The 27,102-nt window shown below is 41.4% G+C and overlaps 1 protein-coding gene across 2 annotated transcripts in view; it reads right to left on the reverse strand.

The window, feature by feature from the left end:
* Positions 1 to 27,102, reverse strand: part of AFF4 (AF4/FMR2 family member 4) — a 77,450-nt gene that overhangs the window by 38,290 nt on the left and 12,058 nt on the right. For both annotated transcript variants that reach the window (XM_029583257.1, XM_029583256.1), the window contains exons 2-5: positions 22,338 to 22,431; positions 11,263 to 11,389; positions 1,732 to 2,535; positions 804 to 848 (exon numbers count right to left, since the gene is read on the reverse strand). In XM_029583257.1, the coding sequence (XP_029439117.1) occupies positions 804 to 848; positions 1,732 to 2,535; positions 11,263 to 11,385 (972 nt within the window). In that variant the 5' untranslated portion in view covers positions 11,386 to 11,389; positions 22,338 to 22,431. The remainder of the gene's footprint in view (positions 1 to 803; positions 849 to 1,731; positions 2,536 to 11,262; positions 11,390 to 22,337; positions 22,432 to 27,102) is intronic.

Here is a 27,102-nt window from a genome sequence, read left to right on the forward strand (position 1 = left end):
AATACTGGTGCAAGGCCTCCTTATCTCGCCCCCAACAGCTCAGCCTGGAAGGAGTGGGAAATGCCATAACCGGTTAACCACCATTTCCACAGAGCTTCAGTCATTTCATTTCTAGCATTCCTCGGCCATTAAAAAGAAAAAAAAAAAGCAGCCAGAAATGGGTGACAGGGGAGCCTCTTCATTTTCTATTCTTTCCCCCTCAGTGGATTTTAAAAGCCAGTAGGAAGTGCTCCTATTTTAAAGGGTGGACATGACGTTCATAATACACAAAACTTCTACCTCTAGAGGTAAGTCAAGCAGCTCGCTGCTCAGCTTTTCAAACGTAATAAATCTTGCATACAAGCAGCACGGTAGCTGGTGCTCTGATTACCCACTGTCTGCTAAATTACCAAAACACTGCAGAACCTAACCAGAAGCATCAGTCGGTTTCATTAAAAGAAGCTTCCACTTATCATACTCACATTTGTATACTAAGCAACAGAATGAATCTCAGAGTCATGAAAAAGCTGGATACAGCCGACGCTAGTAGTGGCCTCTGACTTTTACTTTTTCCCCCCAATGAGGAAAAGCAAGTTCAAACAGGTTCCAGGTCAGCGGGCTAGCACGACACAGCAGAAAATCACAGCTGCGTTAGCAAGATCGGCACAAAAGGACCTCAACACCAGTTGGATTTGACTGATGCATGCTGTATTGCTGCGTCATTTGAGACTTCTGCTAAATGGGTGCTCTCAATGCAATAACAGGTGAAGTACTAAAAACCAACCTAGCACGTAACCGTTTGATTTATTCTACAGAGAACTTACTTTCAGAATTTCATCCACACAGCTCACATCACCAGAAGCTGATGCCTGAAAATAAGAGCAGAATTTTCAAAGCTACATAGCAATATAGTAGGTGATGGTAGAGTAAGACCAACTGGCCCATCCAATCTGCTCAGTTTTGGGTTTTTTTTGTCCACCCTGCTAAGGATACATCCCAGCTGTTAATGGTAGAAGCTTGATCGCTTGGAGGATATTTTTCCTCTTTCAATCCTAAGTAAAAGAGCAAACAAGTTCTCCTACTTAATCTAACACCCCGGCATTTCCACCCTCCATGTCTTACTATGAAGTTTTTAAATGATCTATGAAACATTAAGCATTCATGCTTATGGAAGCAATTATCAGAGTATTTCTGTAATAGATTATACTTATTAAAACAATATAGTTGTCCTTTTATTTTATCTCATAACGGTTTATGGTGCGGCAGTAGCAATGTGAAACATACAAGAGTGCATTTACGCTACTGCTACACTCGTTCTGTTCTATTAACCATTCACCTAACAAAAGATACTTGGTTATGAGTTGTCATCACCAACTATCTGACTCCCTGAAACCACAAGCCTTTCATTTTGGGATACAACGAGCCACAGCAGCACTGTTTGCTTCCAATCCCTATCTCCAGCACTAAATCATTTGGTTTTGAATGACAGAATTCTCTATCCTGGCGCCTTGTTTCAAAAAGGTAAACAACCTGGAGCTGTTTGCTAAAGTGTTTCTCTCAATGTCCTATTACTACACAATTACATCAATTATTCTGGTCTTTCTGGCATAAAACTTTGTTTCTTCACTTACACAATGTCTAAATGCCATCTGTACAACAGTAGGATAAACATTGACCCAATCTGTTTACAACATCAGTTTTTGCTTCGCTTATTTCAATCCTTCCTGCAAGTAAAATGTAACTTAAACTCACATCTAATGGCTGAGCCGGGATCTTGAGTTTGGTTAGATGTGCTTTGCTGCTAGGCTTCAGTTCGTTCAAGCTGTTGCCATGAGGCTGGCTGCTGTAGCTCTCCGAGGACACCTTCGCTTCCATAGACTCCTGTCCATCCATAGGCCTCACGTAGGCCGTGGGCTTTTGTAACATTGAACTGGACTTTGACATCAGGGAGGGCGGGAAGGACTGCGTGGAGTGCTGTCCACTTGAAAACGCAGGTACCCGAGACGGCGAGTCCCAGTTCGCGTCGGGATCCCTTGGGGATTTGGAGCGCTGGCGCTCCTTGCTGTGATGATCGCCGCCATGAGACCGGGAATGACTGGAGCCTAGCGAAGGAGCTGCAGGTGGTTTCGCTGGGCTGATGGAACGAGATTTAGAGTGCTCGGGGGCATGCTGGCTTTTTTTGCGACTGCTATTGCTGCTACTGCTATAGGAATCACGGTCGTGTTTTTGCCCGCTACTGTTTGTGCTGTTACCGCCCCCGCTGGTCCGTTGACTACTGTGCCCGCCTTGTGTACCCGATGAGGACCGTTTCTGCGACTGGGAGGACGTGCTGGGTGCTGGCCCCACAGGAGTCCATTTGCTGCTCTGGTGAGAGCTATTATGTCTCTGTTCCCCAAAGAAACTTTGGTTTGATTTTTCATCTGCTGCTGTTGGCACTGTTGGCTTGGGAATTACAACAAGCTTCTGTAAAGATCTGTCACTTATAATTTCCTTCATTTCATCGTAGTTTCCAAGCATGCTCTGTATACGACTAGATAATTTATCTTCTTTGCTGGTCTGTACAAAGCGTAATACAAAACAGAAAATTAGTATTTGGAAAAACATTCATACTTAATATGACATCTTGAACCAAAGAAAAAAAAAAGGCTAGCATCTTGAAGTTAAAAAGTATAAATCATCATTAAAAGCAACTTTTACATTTTCACTGCTATTCTGCATTGTCCTTACATCTAAATGTCACAATTCACATTTTAAAATACACAAAATGCCTGCACTGGAGTGGCTAGAGAAATCTGCTGCTGTAAACCAAATTCATTTTTCTCTTCCTGAAAAAGGAAGCATCAATAATGATTAGTACTCAATACAGAAAGAATCAGCATGATTTTAGGGAACTTGGAAAGATCCATAGCCTTATCCTTCAGGCACTAGCTCCTGCCGTCCAGCATAACAAAGAAGATCAATAGAAGAGTTACCACATTTTCAGACATGATTTAAGGCTCCCCCTTTCTCTATTATTGGGGGAAAAAAAACTTAGTAAATCAGGTCCTTCATTTGCTAGGGAAAAGCACTTGACTTCTTTAAAACTCCTTAACATATAAAAAGTCAATGCTTGGTAAAAGACCACAGCTTTCATACAACAAATTAATATTTTTAAAATTACTCTGGCCTTTATATCTTTGACCTGAGGACAAAAATAGATAACATGAGCTTCATCCAACCCAAATCTTTTTGGTTTCTGGAAGGCACTTCTTTGGGGAAAAATGTAAATGGCATGAAAACATTAATGCTATAAATTCAGACAATCAGGAGCTGTTTACCATAAAAAGAAAATATTTATCCCAGCCTGATAAACAGGTATTCAGAGAGTTTAAGGGGGAGGAGACGTTACCAGATACTCCATTTCTGCTCTCCACTCTGCCCAAAACAGCCATTCACTCAAATACATGTCTGCCTTTTATTTGTCTTGGACAGCCTTTCACCACGGATATATTTATTCCTGGTCTAAGCTCAGGTGGAAGCACTGCTGCAGCTCAGCAGTTCTCATCCCTTTCTATGCGAGTGCTTCTTCTGACAGGGTGAAGCTTTTGTACACTTGGTGAAATACAAAAACAGAAGCTGCAACATTTTCTTTTATCCTATGAGACAGTGCTGCAACATTTTTAACCATCTTTAACTAGTACTTTTAAAATTCATATAAAAATGTTGCTTTTGGGAGTGGCTCATTTCCTTTTAAAAATGTATTCCTCTGCCCCAAGTTCTAGATTACAATTCCACCATCTCAAGCTAAGATAGGTATCATTTTCAGTTCAGAACCAGCTTCGTTCATCTTTCATTCATACTATACCCACTTTCTACATGTATTCCAGCACACCGACACACGTGCACATCCCAAACGTCTCTAACGGTTCACAGGCAGGAGACTGGATTCACAAAACTACGTGGATAACAAGACAAGCAAAACTGCTATATTGCACTAGTACATTACCAAACACGACTCACCCATATTGACTACTCATAGTACTATTCAAACAGAAATTGCTCTAGGCATATATATCACAGTCTGCTAAACAGCACCCCTAAGAGTAGAACACAATATTTATTGAATAGATAATATTAAACAAGTCATGTAGAAACTAACAACACAAGTTAGATATATTTACAGCTATTTACAGAATAAAACAAACTAAACAGGACTGCCTTCTTTTTGCCAGTGGGATGGTGGGTGATTGCTTCTTCTTCAGATGCTGCTGGGCAGCAGTATCTCTGCTCTTTCCATCTGAATGTCACAGTGTGGCTGAAAAAAAAAAAAAAGAGAAAAAGACATAACAAATAAACCCTACATAAGTGTACACAAAAGCCACAAAATAAGCAAACAAGTGTGGCCCAGGCAAGAAACCATAACCAAAAAAAAGGATAGCAGAAATCTGAAAATCCCCACACTGATTATAATGGTGACAAGTGGAACGAAAAACTAGTATCATTTAGAAGAAAAAAAAAAAAAGCAGGGAAGGGTCTGCGAAGGGCTGAATGACAATCTTGTACTATGAAATCTATAACAAGCACACATCATGGAAAACACATCATCAAGGCAATCAGTATTATTGTGTCTCAGTTCTGTCAGACTCGTATACAAAACGAACCACTAAGCAGTCAATACACACAAGCATGCATTACAGCAACACCACATGAATTTATACTTGCAGTCAGGATACCCACAATACAGCCATACGAACATTTGATAAAGCAGAAACAAGTGTACTTACAGTTGCCCTGTACATCATTCATTTGTGCTGTCTCTTAGTAAGGGGTATCCATCCTGTCACCTCAATGAACCTGCAGCCTAAAGCCAGAGGAGTGGCCAGCCACCAGCACTGGTATAGAATATAAAAGCAAAAAAGGTCAAGCAACCGACAGAAACAACTGTAACTTAAGTACATCTTATAGCACTATACTCTAGAGTGTCTGCGATTTTCAGCAGAAGCATGCAGAGATGGAACACAACTACACACAGTGTTCCAACAATTACTATGAATTAAGATTCAATATAAAAAGGCAGATCTATACTTACAGGACTAAAAGGAGGATTGTGCAGGACACCTCCGCCAGGTTTTAGTGCTAGCTCTGAAGCGCTGAAGCCATCATGCAGATCAGTCAGGAAATGAGAGAAATCCTATGAAGTGTAGTATGGCAGTCCCTTATATGGCCTGACAGGTGGTGCTGCAGAGGAATTTAAAGGGGCCATGACCCTTTATCACTGCAGTCAGGCAATGGATTTCAATAAATGGCTACCATTTTAGGAAGGGCAAAATCTGTGTTCTTACTACCCACCCACATGACCTACCAAAGATGCACAAATGGTTTCTATGTGTGTGAGCACACTTTCCTCTCTCCTCTAAACACTAGCCCCCTGTCCCTACCCGCACCTTCATTGGGGCAGTGTATAGATACGAATGCCTTCTATCCTAGGAGTGAAGAAGAGAGCTTCAGGGTGTACTAGAAAGCAGGCAGGTGTTTGTTAAACAACTCTGGTTCTTTGATGGGCCTTGGTGCTAATAAGCCAGTGAGAATGAAGTAGTGTGCGTAGCTGAAATTTTATAAACTTTAATTTTTACTCTGCATACATATGAGCTTCCTTAATTCTTGCACCGTTTGCTTACAGAACACACATTCATCTCTCAAAGCTGACTCTATTCTTCCACATTTCCTCAAAAATAACGTTCTGCCTTTCATGTCGAGAAAATAAGTTTGCAAACAAAGTTGGAGGAGGTGATGTGGTGACATACTGCCTAGGAGGTACGCTCTGCTAGCCTGGCACTAATGCACACCAATGGAATATACAACTCCCAATGAGTTCCTTCAATGAGAGATGTCATTGTATAATGTCTCTTTAGTTATCTGAGGACTGCAGATAGAACACATGTGAACATTTGTACCAGCTTTTTCCTAGGTAAAAATCTGTCTGCAGGAGTGACTTTAGCATGTTGGAAATTGTAAGCAGACCCAAGCAAAATTGAAGGTTTCTATTCTACAGCCAGCAGAATCCTCACCCCGATATGATCTTCCATTGAGTTGAAGAAGCAATATCAGCCCTGGAAGGGGAAAAAACCATCCCAGGATGACGATAATTGTTTTTAATAATTTTCATTTATATTCCACCTTTTGTGACACTTCAAAGTGGATTACATTAAGGTATAATAGATATTTCCCTATCCCTAGAGGGCTTACAATCCAATTTTTTATTTATTTAGGCATTTTATATACCATCATTCCAGAATAAGATCAGAAAGGTTTACAATATCCACATTCATGTTCTTCTTTAACAATCACAATCTGAGCCAGCATTCATAATCTAGTTCAGAGCCATAGCAGATATATGCTCTTATACATTGTTCGTACATATTCTTGGACAACATGACTGTAGATTTATAGTCTTCATATTCATACACTTTCAAAGTCGGCATTACAGCAAATGCAGGTTCTATATACACTTTACTTCAATCACGACTTGCCAAGGTCACAAAGAGTATCAGCAGGATTTGAACTCTCGTTTCCCTGGCTCTTAGCCCCGCTGCTCTATTAGGCGACTCCTCTAGGAACAGAGACTAGTGTGCCCCAAAGTTGCAAGATCAGTAACCACTATGTCTATGAAGCTAAGGATAGTGATGGTTGGCAACTATCTTCTGAGGGACATGGAGGCATCCGTTTGTCAGCCAGACATGCTGTCTGCCAGGTGCCAATATCAAGAGACACCACAGAAAAACTGCAGAGCATCATCAAGTCTACTGATCATTATCTGATGGTGCTCATCCATGTAGGCATAATGATACTGCTTGGTATCTCCTGGAACATATCAAAAGTGACATTATGGCTCTGGGAGAGAGAGAGAGAGAGAGAAGCAAATAGGTGTGCAGTTGGTTTTCCTCCTCAATTCTCCCAGTCAAAGATAAAGGCCAAGACAGAAAATATTGCATTCTGGAGGTGAGTGAATGGTCGCATAGATCGTGTTAACGAGAGCAGTTTGGCTTCCAGGACCATGAGTGGCCTTCTAAGGAGAGCTGAGCAGATATGGTGTCGTGTCTTCCAGAACAGACTGGCAAACCTAGCGAGGAGGGATTTAAACTAGGATCATTGTGGATGGGTTGGAAAAAAAAAAAAGCCCTTAAGGACAACATCTGGAAAGCTATGGATACTAATGCCCACAGTATGGGAAATAAAGTCCCAGATCTAGAGGCAGACTTGGATGTAGTGGCTGCCATGGAGACATGCTACATGGAAAATCATGACAGATATATTTATACTGGGCTACAGTTCATTCAGGAAGGACAGGGTAGAAAGAAAGGGAGAGCAGGAATATATATTTGAAAATATTAAAGCAAGAGAACTGCAGGGCTTCCGTGCTAAGCTGGAACATGCATTTATATTGATGCGATATACACACCTCCATTACAGGAAGAAGAAATGGATAGAGATTTAATGGAGGATATTCACAAGGGTTGCTATAAAAGGGGGCTTGCTATTGCTAGGGGATTTCAAATCTGCCACATGTTGATTGGGACATCCCTGATACGATGTCTTCGAGAGGCATGGATGTCCTAGATTATCTGCAGGGAGAACATAGTGGACCTGGTACTTATTAACGGGGACAGTGTTTCTGATGTCATAGTGGATGATCATCTGGGATCCAGTGATCATCAAATGGTAGGGTGCAGGTGGAGACAGTCCTAGACTTCAGGAAAACTAACTTAAAATGGGGAGTACTTCAGGGAGTTATTAGCTGGATGGAAAAATATAGGAGAAGAGTTGGCAAAACTAAAAGCAGTTACTGTAAAGGCAACTAACCTTTTTGTTAGGAAAGTAAATAAAATAAAGAGGAAAATGCTTTTCAAAAGCAGTAGCTGAAAAGGTAAGGAAAAAAAGGTTAAACCATTCATAAACTACAAGAGATCAGAGAAAAAAAAAAGAAGATGGGTGATATCATCTGGAAAAACTGAGAGAAGCTGGGAAAGCAGTCAGGAGTGTGAGGAGATGCAAATGGAAAAATAGCAACTAAGGTAAAATAGAAATGTTAGTGACAGGAGGAAGTACAAAGGTAGCATCGTGAGACTCAAGAGTAGAGAAGGAGGAACATAGAGAGGCTAATGAGAGAAAAGAAGAATTTCTTACCAAATGTTCATTGAGGGAGGGCCTGCGGCAGGACCACAGAACATGGAAGGGAGGTAAACCTCAAAGGATTTTGAGAACATTGTGTTTGTGAGGAGCTGGCTAAACTAAAAGTAGATCAAGGGAAGCAACAAAGGATGGTGGTTTGCCACAGGGATCGGTCCTTTGACTATTGGGAAAGGTTTGCCTTTCTGTGGATGATACCAAAGTCTGCAACAAGGTAGACACCAAGGAAAGCTCAACAAGAGTCTAGCGGCTAAAAATTGCAGGGTCATGGACTGCAAAAACCCAAGGGAGCAGTACTGTATAGGAGTGAAAGTCTTTCAAGCAAGAAATTAAAGCGGGATTTGATGGTCATTGTATCTGAGGATCTTAAAGTGGCCAATAGGTGGATACAGCAACAGCAAAGGCCAGAAAAATGCTTGGGTGCGTAGGGAGAGCAATGGTCAGTAGAAAAAAGGAGGCGATATTGCCCCTGTACAAGTCCCTCTGAAGACTTCATTAAATCACGTACAATTCTGGAGACCCATATCTTCAAAAGGATATAAACCAAATAGAGTTGGTCCAGACGGAAGCTTCTAAAATAGTCAACAGTCTTCATCATAAAGAATAAGGGGAAAGATTAAAGATCTAAACATATATACCCAAGAGGAAAGGTGGGAAAGGAAATAAATGATAGACATTTAAATACCTCCAAGCTATCAATGGAAAGAAGACTCTAGAACAAGGGGTTATAGGATGAGGGTAAAAGGGGGTAGATTCAGGAGCAAACTAAGGAAATATTTATTCACATAGAAAGTGGTGGATGCATACTATAGCCTCTTAGTAGAGGCTGGGGTAACATGGACAATATCTGAATTCATGGGATAACAACAAGGGATCTTTGAAGGAGCAGTAGGGACTGTACAGCTCAGCAGTTGGTGTGGAAAGGCAAACTAGACAGGCCTGGTGTGTTTCTACGTTTCTATTGCGCACCTTGAGTCCCTAGCAGATGGATCCCTGAAAAGCAGCAATTTGTGTTATCTGCAAAACATTACAAATGCTGCATAATGAATGTACTGCCCTACTAGGTTAGGTGCCAAAATCTGAGATGGCCTACGGAAAGCGCTTTTATTAGGCCAGTAAATGTGTGCTGCTGCTGCTCTTGCAGCACCGCTGTGACCGAGTCAGCTGCAGCAGGGATGAATGACATCATGCCACATGAGGGGTGGGCTGGGATCAGAGCTGCAAACCAGTTTACAGTACTTAGTGGTTTTCCTCATTACTGACATTTTTGTCACTTATTGGCCACATGGCCCAAATAATATTTCAGGTGAAATTCAACTCCTGTAGGAAATGTTTAAAATTATACAGGGCAAGAAAAAATGTGTTTGAAAATCTAGAACATAAGAACATGCCATACTGGGTCAGACCAAGGGTCCATCAAGCCCAGTATCCTGCTTCCAACAGTGGCCAATCCAAGCCATAAGAACCTGGCAAGTACCCAAAAACTAAGTCTATTCCATGCTACTGATGCCAGTAATAGCAGTGGCTATTCCTGAAGTCAACTTGATTAATAACAGGTAATGGACTTCTCCAAACCTTTTTTAAACCCAGCTACACTAACTGCACTAACCACATCCTCTGGCAACAAATTCCAGAGTTTCACTGAGGTGCCTGCAGTGAGACAGTGAAGCAATTCCAAAAGACAAGAGTTGATGCAAAAGGGAAGTGACGGAAAGTAATAAATGTTTCCATTTTCAGCGTCATTCTTAAACCCTCGTGTACAGTACTATGCACTTATAGGAGAACAGTGTTAGGTGGCAGGAAAAAACATTTTGGCTCACACAAACTGTTGCTTTACTTTTTTTTTTTCTCCATGTATAAAAACAATTTGACCACGATACTCCAATTTTAAAAGAACTCCATTGGCTCCCCGTTACATTTAGAGTACAATATAAAGCACTGGGCTTAATGTATAAATCCTTGAACAATAAGAATATTGCATGGTTAAATGCATCATTACACATTCATGTTCCACAAAGAAATGTTTGATCAGGGAATAAGGGTCTCTTAACAATTCCATCACTAAAAACGGCGAGACTCAAAGTACGAGAGAGATCTTTACCATTAGGCAGACCAAATCTATGGAACTCTATGCCAATGGAATTACAATTAGAAACCAGGCTTTCATCTTTTAAAAAGAATCTCAAAACATGGCTGTTTAGGCAAGCGTTTGAAGATGCGAAAGAGAGTAATACATAAACTTTGTTGGCAAGCATTTGGAGAAGAGAATGAGAATATTTTTAACTGGACTGTAATGGTTATCGCTGGACTTGATTGAACCTTTTATTACTGTGTTTTATGTTTTATATTTTACTTGATTGTACTTGATTTGATTTTCTTTGATTTTATGTTTTAAGAGGTTATTTATTTATTTTATATGTCAAAAGTGTATTCTCATTGATGTATTTTATGCTGTATATAAATTTTGTAATATTTTATGCTGTAAACTGATGTGATTGTTCCAGAACTCCGGTATATAAAACCCAAATAAATAAATAAATGTATAGCTTCAGGTTGTGTTCATTTTTGACCTGTTGAACAGGCAATGACAAATCATCTGACAGCAGATTCTGTGAGATCACTTCCTGAGTTGTGTGCTCTAGTCTCACCCTTGACAGCCCCAAAACAGATTTTTCAGAGTAACCAAACTATACTTATTAATTCAAATATATCTATATAGATAGATATCTATCATGAATATTAACTGTGGATATCCTGGAGGAAAAAAACAAGACCTGTTGGGGATTTTTAAAGGACAAGACTTGCTGCGGTGTAGTGCGTGCAAAAAGTGATATTTACCAATAAATTGGACACACCACTACATCATCACGCAGGAGACACACACACACACACACACAGCCAGAAACTGTCCCCATCCATCATCATCGTCATCTCTTTCCAGTCTGGCTGTCCAGTGGCAGGATATTCTAACTGCAAGTGCCGTCACCAGCCACACAATGTCGAGGATGAAAAACAGGTAGGGAACAGAAAAAGAAAGCTAAGAACTTTTACCTATTGAAATATTTTTTGCTACAAAGATCATCAAAACAAAAAAAAAAAAAAAAAGCTTCAACTCACAACTTTATACGGTTCCGCAAAGAGAGGAGAGTTAGGCTGAAAGGCTTCGTCACCCTGCTGGATTTCTTGATTTCTTCGCTCTCTTTCTTTCATACGCAGCACGTTCCGGTCTTCACGGCTCATATTGCTAGCAAGAAAAATAAAGTTCTCGCATCATTTCATTTTGCAGAATATTTTTGGCCATTGTGCGGAGTGGTTTTTTTAGTGATACAGGTGGGGTTTTTTTTGTCTGTGGATACTTTTTTTTTTTTTTGACAACTGTTGTCATGAATGTCTATGTGTCACTCCGCCTAGTATTTGAAAAGAGAGTGTGTTAGAAATGGTTTTAAATAAAAAGGAATAGTTCAGAGACCGATGACAATGAACCAAGCTAATTTTATTGCACTCATATCAGCCAAAAATATGGTACCATGCAGATTTCCCCTCTAAACTTCTATGCTAAGCTGAAAGGAGAAAGAGCTCAAAAAGAAAGATCCTTTTCACACAACTTGTATTCCTAGCTGTGTCCGACACCTTGTTGATAAACTTGACATGCTTTTTTTTTTTTTTTTTTAAATATAAGCTTTTTGAATGGAGTCTAAAATGAGAGTCTTTCATATATTTTTCTTCTCAAAATGGTGTGCGCTTTTCTTATTAACTGTCCCGTGAGTCACTCCGAGATCCAGCTGCGAATACAGAGCAGAGGAACAGAACCAGTGTAAACACTGCTCACACTCAAATACCAATGGGAAGAGGAGAAGGAGATTGCAAAATTCATGCAAGTGACAGGACCGGAAACGACGAGATGACCTGAAGAAAGAAATCTGAGTTCTAGTCTTCAAACGTAAGAAAGCGTGCTGGGGGGGTTTTTGTTTTTTTTTTGTTATTTACCCAAAATAAAGATCACCAAAAGCTGTATTAAATCAATCAAACATGCGGGCTTAGTTAGCATCTCCTGGGCAGATACTGCGCTTGGGGAAAAGGGCTGGTTTTAGCACCCCTCTTCCTTTCAGGCTCGTATATTCACGGACTGACTCAATAGAGTCCCCCACCCCCATCCCCCAGCTTGTCACCTAGAGCAGTTACCCTGCTTGCCTACCCCCTTGTGACAACCCTGGGCTTATCCATATGGGGTTTATTTCTTGTGCTCGGGAGTAAACTCTGATCATCAATATATTAACAAAAAAAAAAAGCCTATGTGTATTAAATCATTAATTCTAATGACAACAAACCAATAATATTTATCAGGACAAGACACTTGAAAAAATGTGCTAGATAACTGCAAATTAAGCCATCTCCCTCAATTTACTCTTGCTGTCCACTGTTTGGTCTTTTGCTCTACAAGCAGCAGGACTAGTTAGATTTTACAAAATAAGAACATAAGGACATGCCTTACTGGGTCAGACCGAGGGTCCATCAAGCCCAGCATCCTGTTTCCAACAGTGGCCAAACCTGGCAAGTACCCAAACACCAAGAAGATCCCATGCTACTGATGCAATTAATAGCAGTGGCTATTCCCTAAGTTAACTTGATTAATAGCAGGTAATGGACTTACATAGAAACACAGAAATGACGGCAGAAAAAGACCAATCGGCCCATCCAGTCTGCCCAGCAAGCTCCCACACATTTTCCCATACTTCTGTTTCACCGACCCCCAAGTTCAGGGTCCTTGTTGGTAATTGTTTGATTCAAATGTCCTGCCACCCCCTGCCATTGATGCAGAGAGTAATGTTGGAGTTGCATCAGAGGTGAATTGTAAGGCTTAATGGTTAAGGGTAGTAACTGCCGCATCAAGCAAGTTACCCTGATGCTTGTTTACCCAGACTGCACAGATCCATGCCTTGTTGGATGTTGTCTGAATGTAAATCCTCTTTTCCACTTATCCAAACCTTTTTTCAAACCCAGCTACACTAACTGCAGCTTTACTGTTTCTTCTTTGGGCCATTCAGTCTCTCTTCCTTTCTTCTCCAATAGTCTGATAACTCCCCAGCATTGTTACATTTTTGGCATAAATCTGCATACTTCATAATTGCAGTATATGTGATAGCATGTCCATGCGAGCTATACTATACTGGTAAAACAAAGTGCATGATTAAAATGCGACTGGTACTGCACAAAAGTTGTGTTACCATGGGGAAGCAAAATGATCCACTTGTACAGCACTTTCTGCCAAAGGGACACGTGTTTTCTGACAGAAACAGCTAATCTTGGATCACACCCAATTGCATTAACGGGGAGGGAATAGACAAATGTTGCTTGATCAATGGGAGCAGGAGTGGATTTACCACATGAAAACAGGTCAACCACATGGTCTCAATATGGACAGTGAGTGGAACGTGTTCTTGAAAAAATAATTCTCCTCTTTTTCTACATCAAAACTGATGTAGTATTATAAAGCTGAATTGGTGTATTGCTTGCGTGTGTTTAAAATGTCTTGAAAGTAAATGAGAGCCCCGCTGGATCCTGAGAAGGGCGCAGCCTGTGACAGAGCTGTTGGATGGTGGCATTTTCACATAAAAAGCCCTTGGAAAGCAGAGTAGAGGAAAGAAACCCCTGAAGCAGAGATGAATTTTCCTTGAAATGTGATCTCTCGTCAAGCCTTAGAAGTACACACTGAACAAGGGAAGTGCTCTTTTCAATTTTCTATGCAAGTGAAAACTGATTCTTACAAAAATGAACAGTATAATGGGACCTATGATTGTATGAACTGGGCGAGCTTAAGAAAAAGGCTAAATGGGCCATAGAGTCAAGTGCCTGCCACTGGCAGTGTGAGGTCCTGGATAAATGCAAATGCTGATTGTAATGCCATGCATTTCCAAGCTGTCCATCCTCTGATCGGATCTGAAAACCACCACTGTGATGCCCACCCAGGTCAGCAGCCTGGCATCCAATGTACCTAGATTCACAATCATGCAAAAGGTGCTTTCCAAAGAGTTTAAACTGGAATATTTTAAGTTTCTTCTGATCATATGCTGTAGAATTTACTGGAAATTAACCGTTATCATTTCAATGCGCTCCCGTGAGAAATGGTGCAGGATTGCTCTTCACATATTTTGATTTTATGTTCCACTTTTTCAGGCACTTCAAAGTGGATTAGATTCTGGTACTGGAAGGGCTCAGGGGAATTCAATGCAGATCCTTGATAAAAAGGATTTCCCTTGAACAGTCAGCGTTTGACCTGAATAATCTTCCCTTTGCAGCTGCATTATTCGGAGAATATTCGATTACTCTCATCGGCACATGTGCACTCCGGTTCTGTTAGTACACATTATTTGCAACGATCCCCTCCCCAATCAATTGGGCAGCTCTGACGACCATTCACAGCACAAGTCTTTGGAAGCAGAATTAAAAAATAAAAGGCGAAGCAAGCAAAATGTACAAGTGCTCAGGCTGATGCACATTTGTTTTTAGAGTGCAAAATGAGTATGTGCAGAGTGAGAAAGGCACACTAATGGTTTGGCTTTTTTTTTTTTCCTTATTTTTTTTATGCGTCGGATATTTTTTCAGCTTTGCAGTTTCCTCTTAGTCCTTTGCGACGCCAGCTCAGTCAGAACCAGGGCTGGGATCTGGAGTCTACCAGGGGATTTTCCCCTTTCACAAGGTACATTTAGTGCAGTCATCGTAGAGACCCATGCCACAGGGCTCCTTCTATAAAACTCTTGTGACCTGGGCCCTAAATCTGACCGCTAGGTATCCATCACCACTGAGCAATGATGGGGAATCTTTTCCACTCGAGGCTGTGAACACTGCCTGCTGCAGCACCTGCAGCCCAGCAGACCAAGGAGAGAATGGAGGTTCTGACCCAAGAACTGAACCCAGCTCCTCTACATGATGACTGAGCTGGCCCAATACTGGGGGTTTTGTTTCTTAATTTATATTTTGGCTGTTTCCTCTTGGTGCCCCATTAGACAATAGGGCCATAAGCTTTCATCTGCCACTATCCAGGGATTTCCCACCCAACCATTGCAGTGATGGTGCTTGGGGTAGGGGCTCATACTGCAGCTCCCTCTGGAATCTGGAACGAATGCACCTCGAGTCTGGCCAGGAGGTGTCACTAGTGTGCTACTGCTGTACAACAGAGCTAGGGAGCAGAATCGGACGCAGGTCTGGAACCACGGAACCAGTCCATGGAGTTTCATACACCAAGAGCTGTCCACACCAAACTCCCCACTGTCCCACCACTAAACCATCAACCTAACATTTATTACATTACGTGTCTTTCCAAAGGTTTGCTCAAGGCAATTTATTCTACTGCATCGTGACAAAAATTCCTAGTAGCACAGTTATTATTAACCCCCTCCCCTCCCCTATAAATAATTCTCCTGAGTAAATGACTTAGCCTCCAAATCTCTCCTCTAAGCTGAAAGCAAACAGCACATCACTGGAGCTAATTAACCAATTAAAACACACCAATCCTGTCTAACAGCGTTTGGCTGTGACGATCTACCAGAACTCGGTCCTGTTCCATAACTCTTCTCTTGACACACCCAGTTTCAGCAGCTCTGAAATACAAACAGCGCGGCCATTTCTCTAAACGCAGCTGCCAAGTTCTACTTCAATCTTTCCACTCCATTAAGCAAAAAAAAAAATATATATATACACACACACACACTCAACAGGTCAGCCACTGTTTGCTAGCACTAATACAGCCTTCTTCTATTCTGTAACTTGTCTGTTTGGAGATATAACATTCTGCCACTAGGTATCTGAATTATTGCAGTAGCACCAGTGCACCCAATTTTCCTGCCATTGAAAGCACAAGTTAAAAAATAATAATAAAATAAAAGTGGCTAACATTAAAAAAAAAATAAAAATAAAAAAAAAAATAAATATATATATATATATATAGTCAACTTAAAAAACAAAAAATTAATTCCTATGGGTTGTATTTTGTCAATAAAAAATTAATAGACTATCGCCAAAACAAAAGCCCGTCTACTGTTTAAACATTTCAACTGTAAGAGAACAAGAAACAGAGACTTTCAAAATCAGCAGGTCAAATATTCCCTACGGACACGAATACAGTCCCCAGGCAATCGTCAGTAATTAATTTATCATGCAAAGAATTAACAGTTCATCAACTGTGTTTATTAAATAAAGGATTGTCCTTTTCACCCACTAGTACGTTCAATCCCTTTCATTTGAAGTGGGCTTTACAGCGATTTATCAGAGTCCTTGGGTTAAAATCTTTTTCTGATAAAGTTCTGTGGGAAAACAGCGATATCTCTAGAGTTAGTAAAAAAAATCGCGTTGGACTCCTCCAGGACAGACAGAACCTCATATAGCTGGAAAATGGGCCAATAAACAGACTTATTGTTCCAATCTTCTAACAGAGTCCCGAAGATGGCCTAATTGGAGTACTCTCTTGTAGCACTTTAACCTGCATTGGCAGAAATTGCAGCCTGTTAAGCTTGCAGCCAGTTTCCAATGAAAGTCCTGTGTTTGCTTTAACCAAAGCCAAACATCTTTGAGATAAATTGGTCAGGTCACATTTAATGGACAGTGACTTCAAGACAAAAAGGGGTCATTTCCCTTGTGGCAAACGCTCAGTGTGCCCCAGCTCATTTATTCGTCCATTTAAATCGAGAGGCTGCACCACATGCTCTTCAACAGGAGGTGCCTATATCGTCCGGTATCCCTGCCCATTTAAGTTATGGATTCAAGAACATTTTGAATTGCCTTAGAAGACCGAAGTTAGCGGCACCTTCAATCCAACAGTGGCAAGACTTACATCACGCTGTTGACGATTTCTCTTTTGTGGTTTTAGAGCAGTTCTTTCCAAATAAGCGGGGAGGAGATTTTTCTCTCTTAAACTTGGGACACTTGCTCTCCCAACAGACTCAAAGAGGTGGAATGGATCACCTTTCAATAAGGACATTAAATTCAGACCATTTACGGAGTTGATTCCGATTGGTTCCTCTTGGTTTATATGGGAAGGTGGAACTATGAAGCGTGTCCCCACCATTTTTTGAACGAAAGTGGGACTTAGGTCTGAATGGAAGCAGGTATAAAAAGCATTTATGTGAAACCCCTCATGTTTTAAAGATTTTGAAGATAGAGAATTTTTTATTTTCCATCTTCTGCTTTCAGTTATCCCACGATACCCCGATGCAGGAACTAGGACAGCGAAACACTGCAGTGCCACAAGGGGGAATGTAGGTTATTTTGAAAGTCTCTGTTCCTTGTTGTCTTACGATTACAAAATTGTTTCCAGGTCACTTAACTTTTTCTATTTTGCCTTTCAACTCTTCGTAGGACTGTTCGTATTTTTGTCCTTACACAGAGGTTTAATTAGTATTCAAGTCCAGTTCCAGGAGAGTAGAGCAGTTAATGGAGCTCTCCTTCATTCTAACCATAAGGTCACACATCCTGGACACCACTCCACCAGAAGCTGCCTCTTGCTCCACTTCTCTCATCTGTTAATCTATAAGACAGATGGGAGGAGGGGAGCAGAAAGTGTGGTGGCAGATCCCACTTTGCACACATCAGTATGGAGGAGAGAGGAAGGCCTACAGGGAGAGGCTGGGGACGTTGGTGATGGTAGTAGGGATGCAAGGCTGGACGTAGGTTGGCCATAGATTTCAGCAGCTGTGGTAGGTGTTGCTGCTGCTTTGATAAATTCTGCAGTAAGGGTCTGATTATGCGGTAGTTGTCATAATATTGCAGGAAACCATGGGGCACAGTTATTGCAATAAAAATGTATCTAGAAATTGCATTACATATACAGCAACAGTATGAGAGCATGCTCTTATGCCTACTTTAAAACTTGTGTTTTTCAATGTGATCACTTACATCATATGCTGAGAAGTATGAAAGCAGAAATGTAATTTCACCTATTCATTTCCTGTCACGCCTGCCAGACCAGTCCAGAAGCATGGTATTTCTCTGTTTCCTGCCTCACACAGAAGAACAGACTAAAACTTCAGCCTGCTGTACCAATTCAGATATATGCCATCAGCCAGACAGAAATACCACATATCCAGACTAATCTGATAGGTTAAGGACTTGGCAGTGATTTTTACATACATGAATTGCGCAATTACATCTTTCCACGTAGCCACTTTATTAAAAGAATGTCTCAACACAACCACGATGCCACGTACAAGATTTGATAAAACATCTATTAAGACGACAGACCTGCTTTCCTAGACCTTCTAGGCTAAGTGATGCCTAACAGAAATGTGCCGCTGCCCTCTATAGAAGTAGCAAACGATGCCTGCAATAGTAATTACTAAAGTAATTTAATACTGCTGTAGTAATGCTTGCCCAACCAGAATTGCGTCTGAAAATGCTCTGGCTGGATTAAGGGTCCTCAGCTTGGCCTTCACCTGCCTAACCCATGTAATTATGATTTATTAACACTGCACTTTCTAAAGAGAGGATAATCGTCATTCTCTGCAATGAATGTGGAATAAACAGGAAAATGAGGAACCAATAAACCTGACAACCAAGATTTAAATCTCTCCCTAATCTTTCTGCTGGGCTGTGGCCTATGCGATAACAAGCAGACTTAGCCCTTGAAGGAGATGTGATGTGATCATTCTTCCAATAGCAGAGGAAGGGTGGTAAATTAATCTAGGGAACAACTTTAACAAACTCTCTCTTCAAATCAATTTCAAGGGATTTTTTTTTTTATCCTGAAGAGGCGAGAACAAACCGCCATAGTCTTTGTGTTTCACATACCACACTTGTTCCCATTAAAGCTGGTGTACAAGGCACAATTTATAAATAAATATCATAGCAGTTAGTTTCAAGAAAGAAATCACCTAAAAGGGATATGTAATTAAACTGGCTAAGTAAGGCTTTATCGGCATTGTGTTACCAGCAACGGGTTCATAAAAATTAAACAAAAAACAAAACAGAACATCATGCTAGATGAGCTGTGAAGAAGAAAACATAATGTTTCAGTTTTGCCCCTGTTCCGGGCTTTTCGGTGAAAAGGAAGTAATGATACAACCAGAAAGCATACAATGAAGTGTGCTCGTTTCCAACTGGTGACAAGGCTTCAATTGCTTTTTAACACAGAGTCACACTGGGGAAAAAAAAAAAAAAGATAGAAGCTGCTGGCTCTCCATCAACATTAGTGCGCCAAAAATATGTGCATCCAACTATGCAACTGCATTCAAATAATCTAAGCAATGACGGCGATCAGTCAGACCAATAACCGCTTAACATGGACTGCAGCTCAACTTAAAGCCCTACTCAGTGCTTCACAAATAAAAGCAGCTAGTAGTAACTGGCCTGGGCTCAATACCCGTTTAAGAACTGCGGCTTGCTGGTTTCCCAGTCCCACGATTGCTGCAAGTGTTGTCATTTGATGTAGAAATTCGGGTGGATTTATTCTTTTTTTATGACTCTGCATTAACTTTTCATCCTCACATTAAAAACATGGTAAAACGTCTTGTAGAAAATTTGACAGGCTCGTAATAGTAACTCATTCTTGGGAGAATCTGACATTAGAACTATTGTTCAGGTACTGATTATGGCACCAATGGACTACTGTAACGCCTTGCTCTTAGGTATACTGCAGTGTCCAGAAAGCATATTACACCAGGTCTTGAAATATTACATAGTCAATCAAGTTCAAGATACTTACACTGATTTTTTTAAAAGCCATCAGTGGGGCTTGCTCCTACTTGTTTCAACACAGTATTAAAAGTCTGTCCTCTGAGTCATGTATTACAGTGCTCTTTTCAAAATTTATTGGCCGTTCCTTCTATTAAGCGGATTACATTGGGAGAGTCCCGTGCTCTGAAATATATGTTACCAGAAGAGCTGAAAAATGAGGTTTTGCTCCCTCATTTTAGAAAGAAGCTGAAAGCCTTTTTATTGGAACAGGCATTCAGATATTACAATGCTATACTGATATGTGTTTTGTGATTATGATAGCTTTTCGCACCAGATGAAACTGAAGAATGTATGTGGAGCTATTACATCTAACGTCGTAGCTGAGGCTGTAAGATGACTGAGCTGGTGGAATCATCTCACTCACGTCTTGTTTTATGATGTCCAAATGATTTTATAAAGGTAAAGAGCAAACTGCCGAGGATTGTGGATCAAGCGGTTCTAAAATTTTAAATAAATACAATCTCTGCACTAACCCTGCTACTGGTAAAACACAAACTAGCCCTGCTAACTAAACTGCTAACCACAGATGCACCAACACCAAAATATCACTGTATCAGCTGACAACGAAACTGTGCAGGGAAAGCAAGCATTTGCTGAATAAACAAAGAACAGAAATCGTACAGAGCTGCTCACAAGAAAAGTGCCCTCTACACATCCAAGATTAAAAAATGTATTTACAGTAGTGTAGACTTGAATTTTTCAGAAGTTAGTATTTTTTTACAATTGGTTTTCCTCCAAATATGAGTTTTATCTGCTCTGCAAGAAAAAGAAGTCTACTGTACCAAAAAAGTTGAAATTTAACTCTCAAAGAACACCACATTTGAACAGGCGTGCTTTCCTAAGAAACGTGGATTATAGAATATTTACAAGAATATGGAGATTTTTTAGTCAAAAATGTATATTCTTTTATCTGCTTTCAGGAAAAAATTCAACAGATTATACATTACTTATTTCTTGTTAGAAATTTAAAGAAGAAACCGGGCTTTGGTTTGGTGGTGTTTGGTTAACTTGTTTTGTTGGCACAAGAGAACGAAATCGCATACGCAACTGTGAAAGTCTGCCAGGCTAATGCTGGCACTGAACAGAGGAAGTGCATGCTAATTATTCCCTTAATAAAGCACTCCTTAAAGGCAATACTCTCCCGAAAGAGGGAAAACAGAGAGGAGGATGCTTGCCTGTAAACAGGATCCTCTGTAAACAGCAGGATGAATCAGCCTTAACGCGTGGGGGACGTCATGCAACGGCACCAACCCAGAACCAGCTTTCAGAGCCCGGATCATGGGCTTCTGAGCACCTGTGGTCGTTCTCTACCAGAGCTTATGCTTTAGCAAGGCAGTCGGTTCTCCAGGGAGCAGACACACATTAAATACGGCCGTCTACAGAGCGCCGTGCTTGCAGGTAAACCTCTAGTAAGAGATCAGGTCTAAGAACAGGTGTCGGCCACTGTTGTAGCCATTATATCTTGTAACTTGAGAAAAGCTCTCTCAGGCAAAGCTCTATAAATTCACTTAACCACAATTACTTATCAGATATGGGAAAAAGTACTCAGCTTCTCCAGTGACATTTCCAAAAGCTGCAGAACCTAACATTTGTTCTTTTAATTGTCCAGAATCTCAGGGTTGAAAATATATTTAGAGAACTTAGGTGCCAATCAAAAATATTTGGGAGCCAGGGAAACTTCTCTGTAGGTTTTTGCTCTTTATTTCCTCGGAATGGTTTCTTATTTTGCTCTTTTTTTTTTTTAGTTTAACTTACGCGTTGAGGCTTTTCCTCTCGCCCCTGAATTTTCGGGACCCAGGTGACCTGCCACCTGTGAATTTCCCAGTGCTGCTCAGTCTGTTTCACTCAGTGCTTATAAAAACAGTATTACTGGTGGTTTTAACAACATTTTTTCAATTGAGGGAAATGTCCACACCCTGTGCAGGCTTATTTCTGGTTTGTTTACCAAACTTGAAGACTGCAAACTTTAACTTTGTTTCTGTAAAATAAACATAGAAAATGCCAATAAAAACTCTAGAGAGCCCATCTAGTCTGTTCACTTCCCTTCCGATTCTCTTTCATGATCTCCAGCTTTCCCTCTTCTTATGCTTTCCTGGATTTTGATTCTGTTTTTGTCTCCTCCAATAGGAGCCCATTCCATGCATCCATTAACCTATGATAAAATATTTCCTAACTTTAATCCAGAGCAAGGTGGCCAACTCTGGTCCCTCAAGAGCCACAAAACGGGCCTGGTTTTCCGGCTACCTACAATGATTATGCATGAAATGTATTTGCATACAATGAGGGCAGTGCATGCAAAGCTGTCTCAAGCATATTCGTTGTGGATATCCTGAAAACCTGGCCAGTTTTTGGCTCTCGAGGACCAGAGTTGGTCACCCCCTACTCCAGAGTCTGTTCTCCCTTTGGGCCTGAGGCAAACCCCCCCCCCCCGCCTAAAATCGCCTTAAACATGGAACTAAAATTCATACCAGATATCACCACCTCGCCAATTGTCTGCTGAATGAACTGCTGCGCGTCAAACATGCTTCTTTCTTGTGTGTGTGTCCTTCCCAAAACAAGTACCTGGAAAAGGGGAAAAAAAGAAAAAAATTCTTGTAAACTCTGCTCCCAAAATGTTCATTAACCGCTCAGCTCTTCCCACAGAGTTAATCTCAGAAACCTGCACCAGAGCCTAGGATTCTTGAAACGTACGTTAAACACGCCAGTATGTTACCACGCAGAACCCACAGTGGTTTTTCCACCCTGAATGCAAATTTCTTGACCAAGATAGGTCCCTGCAAAAAACTCTGTATTCCTTCTCTCGTGAGTTTCTTTTTTTTTCCCCCCAATTGATCAAATAGTTCTGGAATTCCTGCCAACCACTCTCAATATGGCTCGTCCCCGTCCAGGGCTTAGGCTAACAGAAGTAAGCATTGGGAAATGAAGGTAAATATTCACATTATTTCTTACTTGCTTCAAAATATAGCCAGAAGTGGCACCCGGAACTAAAGAGAGTGACCGTTTGCTTTAGCTGCTGGGAATCATCGCCTGAGAGAAAGCTGCTGGTGTGGGCAGGTCCGCAGCGTCCTGCCCAGCAAAGACCAAGAACTCATTTACGTTTCTTGCTCATTTCTGAACCACGGTCAGCGCCCTCACAGGTCCTTTGCTTTGAATGGACTTTTATTAGTTTTTCCACTATGGCAAGTTTCTTCTTGGCCGGTCTTATTACAAAGTTTGGATAATTTGACGGTGCTTATCATAAGAACATAAGAACATGCCATACTGGGTCAGACCAAGGGTCCATCAAGCCCAGCATCCTGTTTCCAACAGTGGCCAATCCAGGCCATAAGAACCTGGCAAGTACCCATTCCTATCCGCATTCCTATTTTCCATCTTTCCATATTTTTTCTTTAAATGTGACCATCTGGCTTGAACTGCCTTTCCCCTCACCATGAAACCACGCTGGCAGTCACTTGGTCTTCCTGCGGCCTTTTTTTTAATGCATGGAATACATTTTATCTGGGCTACTAAGGTAAATAATGTCCGCAATTCAGGCTAACTTTTAACCTTACCTATCACGCCTTTAAGGATTTTTTTCCCCCCTATTTCATTTTATTGTAGTCTCCCCCTTTTTATGAACATTTTTCTGTAACGCTTTTGTGATCAAATAGAAAGTGGGGTACAACTTAACACACAAAATACAGTGGCAACAAATTAAACACAAGCCAGAAACAAATAACCGAGCACACAATAGAAACAGATGAATGTCCGGAAGACTCATAGAATCAGCACTGCCACAGCAGAGGGCAGGCCCGATAGCCACAAATGTTAGCATCTTCCTAAGAGACATGCACTTTGGGCACCCAAGCAACCCAGGCTGCACATTTTGGGGCAATATACAGCCCGGGATGGCAACTTTTAAAAAGCCGCATGGGCATACATGCTCATGTGCACGGCAGCTCACGCGAATAATATAAAATTGGCTGCATACGCGTACATCTGCGAGCAAGTTTGTATGGGCGCGTGCTTCGGTGCACAAATGCCTGCTCTACCACGTAAACGGGGGGAGGGGGGAGGGATTTTATTCAATACGCACGCCGACGCAACTACCAGTTTCCCCAGTCCATTCCCAGTTCCCCCAGGTAAAGGCTCCTGACTTCCTACCCCCCCCCCCCCCAATTAACCTTCCTCCCTTTCACCCTGCCCAGACCCTTCAAACCCTGCTGACTAGCCCTGGTTTTTTTAATTTTATAACTTGCACGCCCATCCATACCGTAGCAGAAGTAAAGTTACATGGTAGGGGACCCCCGGCGCATGCACATTTCCAGTCACCTTCCCGGAACGCCCCCTTTTTAATTTTTAATTTGCGCGTATAGCAGGAGAAACGCACGTGTTCTGTCGCTTCTTAGAATCCACGCGGCGCGGGTCGGCCTTTTAAAATCCAGCTTTATGGGTGAGCTTCTGTGGGAGGCCCACAAGAAGGCTATTACAACAGCCCAGCTGCAAAACCACCGATGGGTGACTTACTGCTTTAAAGACATAAGAACACGCTCAAACCAAAAGGGCCGTCAAGCCCAGCATCCTGCTTCCAAGAGTGGCCAAGCCAGGTCAGAAGAACCTGGCAGGATCCCCAGAGGTCGACAGATTCCACGCTGCCCATCCCAGGGATGAGCAGTGGATTTCCCAAAGTCCACCTTAATAATGATGATTTGTAAGTTTTTCTTCCAAGAATTGTCCAAACCTTTTTTTTTAAACTCAGCTTTTACCACATCCTTCTTCAACAAATTCCAGAGTTTAATTATGCGTTAAGTATACAAATATTTTCTCCTATTTGATTTGAATGTATCTCCTAGCAACGTCAGTGTGAGTCCCCTAGTCTTTATATTTTTTTTTGAAAGAGTAAACAACCAAGTCACGTCATTTATTTTATAGCAAGTTTTTCCCAACCTTTTCAAGCCCAAGGCACATTTACAAAAACAAAAACGTTGTATGGTACACCATGGTCATGAAGAGGATTCATATGGTTTAAAAAAAAAAAGTTAGGGAAGCACTAAAAGCTGTCTCTGCCAAAGTTGAAAACAAAGGGAGAGAAAGAACAGAGACACACATGAACCCATCACAACGGGCTGGCTCCCTTTACATATAAGTGCAGAAGGGACAGGTCAGAGTGGTGCCGGCAGCTTGGCTGCCGCATGCGACCATCAGGGCCCCTCCACTGCTGCTGCTCCCGAAACTCAGCGAGTCCCATCCAGTGCTCAGTGCCCACTCTCCCCACCTCACTCAGCCTGAGAATAAGACAGAGGCTGGAAGAAGTCAGAGGAGGAGGTTGGGGGAAGTTGGGGAGTGTGATCTGTACAGCGAGGGGGCCCAGGTTGCCATGCACTGCAGGCTACCCATTAGTTACCATACTCCAGGACTCGGACTGCAGCGAGAAAGGAGGCATGCGCGATTACACAGTCTCGGAAAGATGTTCCTACATGTCTAAGAGCCACCCGCTTGTGGCTCTTGCTGGTGTGAGGTGCTGGCCTGGATCTGAACATAAAGCAGTGGTGACACTTCGATGGCACACCAGTTGGGAAACAGTTGTAGACCTCTATCATATCGCCCCAAGCTGAAGAGTCCTAACCTCTTTAGCCTATTCTCATAGGGGAATCCTTCCATCTTTATCAATTGGGTCGCCCGTCTCTGTATTGTTTCTAATTCTGCTATAATTTTTTTTTTTGAGATGCAGTGATCAGAACTGCACACAATAGTCAAGGTGCGGTCACACCATGGAGCAATACAGAGGCATTATATTCTCTGATTTATTCTCCATTCCTTTCCTAATTCCTAGCAAATTCAAAGCTTTTTCAGCATTCCATAACTTTATAGAAACAGATCACCCTGACCATATGCGCTTGAAAAGACCCCAAGCTCTCTTACCAAATCCTAGATAGTTACATAGTCAGTCTTAAAAGTTCAAACATCACGGAAGCCACATCTGGCCTGAGTGGAGAGTCTACAAAATTGATTAATTCAGCATTCCACTGCTCTACGCCAGCCATCCTGCAATGAGGGCTAATTTCCTGATCTGTTCCCACCCATTTCCCCCAATGGTACATCACCAGCATGCAGGTACCCTCTTAAAACAAGCAAGCAGAGCAATGGACCTAGTGCTTCCAAACATAAAAGTAGCAGAGAGTGAAAGGGGGACCCCTGAGGAACCCCAAATTCATTAAAGGCTGCGGGAGTCAGCATTTCCCTAACCAATGCCTGCACCACCCTATTTCTCAAAAAAAAAAAAAAAATGTCAAGTATTGATGGACCGTACCAAAAAAGTGACTCAAACCCAAAGCTGAAGAAAGGTCCAGCAAAATTCAGAAAAAACTTTCTTCCCTCTATCTAGGCCGCACAAGATGTCATCACTTACTGTGGCCTGCTTGGAACCCCTCCCTGGAAAGAATCAAGCTTCTACCCTTTTGCTAAACAAGCCGTCAACTGGAACTTAATCACTTTTTCCAAGTTCTTAGCTAGAAATGGATTAATGGCCAGTGGATATTAAAACAGTCTGAAACACTCAGGGATGATTTCTTTAATAAGTGTTATGCTAGAGCTGCATAGTTTAAGTGGAATGTAACCTTCCTACAAAGATCTCTTAATTATCTGCCAGATGAATTGCAACTCCAAATCTAGTAATGCCTTAATCTTAGCTGGGTGAGGATCGAAACAATAAGTGGCCTGCACCTGAACTAAAATCTATTTAAGACCTGGTATGATATTTATAAATGATCTGGAAAGGAACACGAGTGAGGTTATCAAATTTGCGGATTATACAAAATTATTCAGAGTAGTTAAATCACAAGCGGATTGGGATACATTACAGGAGGACCTTGCAAGACTGGAAGATTGGGCATCCAAATGGCAGATGAAATATTAATGTGGACAAGTGCAAGGTGTTACATATAGGGAAAAATAACCCTTGCTGTAGTTACACAACGTTAGGTTCCATATTAGGAGCTACCACCCAGGAAAAAGATCTAGGCATCATAGTGAATAATACCTTGAAATCATCGTCTCAGTGTGCTGCAGCAGTCAAAAAAGCAAATAGAAGGTTAGGAATTATTAGGAAAGGAATGGATAATAAAACAGAAAATGTCATAAGGCTTCTATATCGCTCCATGGCAAGACCGCACCTTGAATACTGTGTACAATTCTGTTCACCACATCTCAAAAAAAGATATAGTTGCGATGGAGAAGGTACAGAGAAGGGCAACT

Source organism: Rhinatrema bivittatum, chromosome 18 (genome assembly GCF_901001135.1).
Source record: "Rhinatrema bivittatum chromosome 18, aRhiBiv1.1, whole genome shotgun sequence".
Taxonomy (NCBI): domain Eukaryota; kingdom Metazoa; phylum Chordata; class Amphibia; order Gymnophiona; family Rhinatrematidae; genus Rhinatrema; species Rhinatrema bivittatum.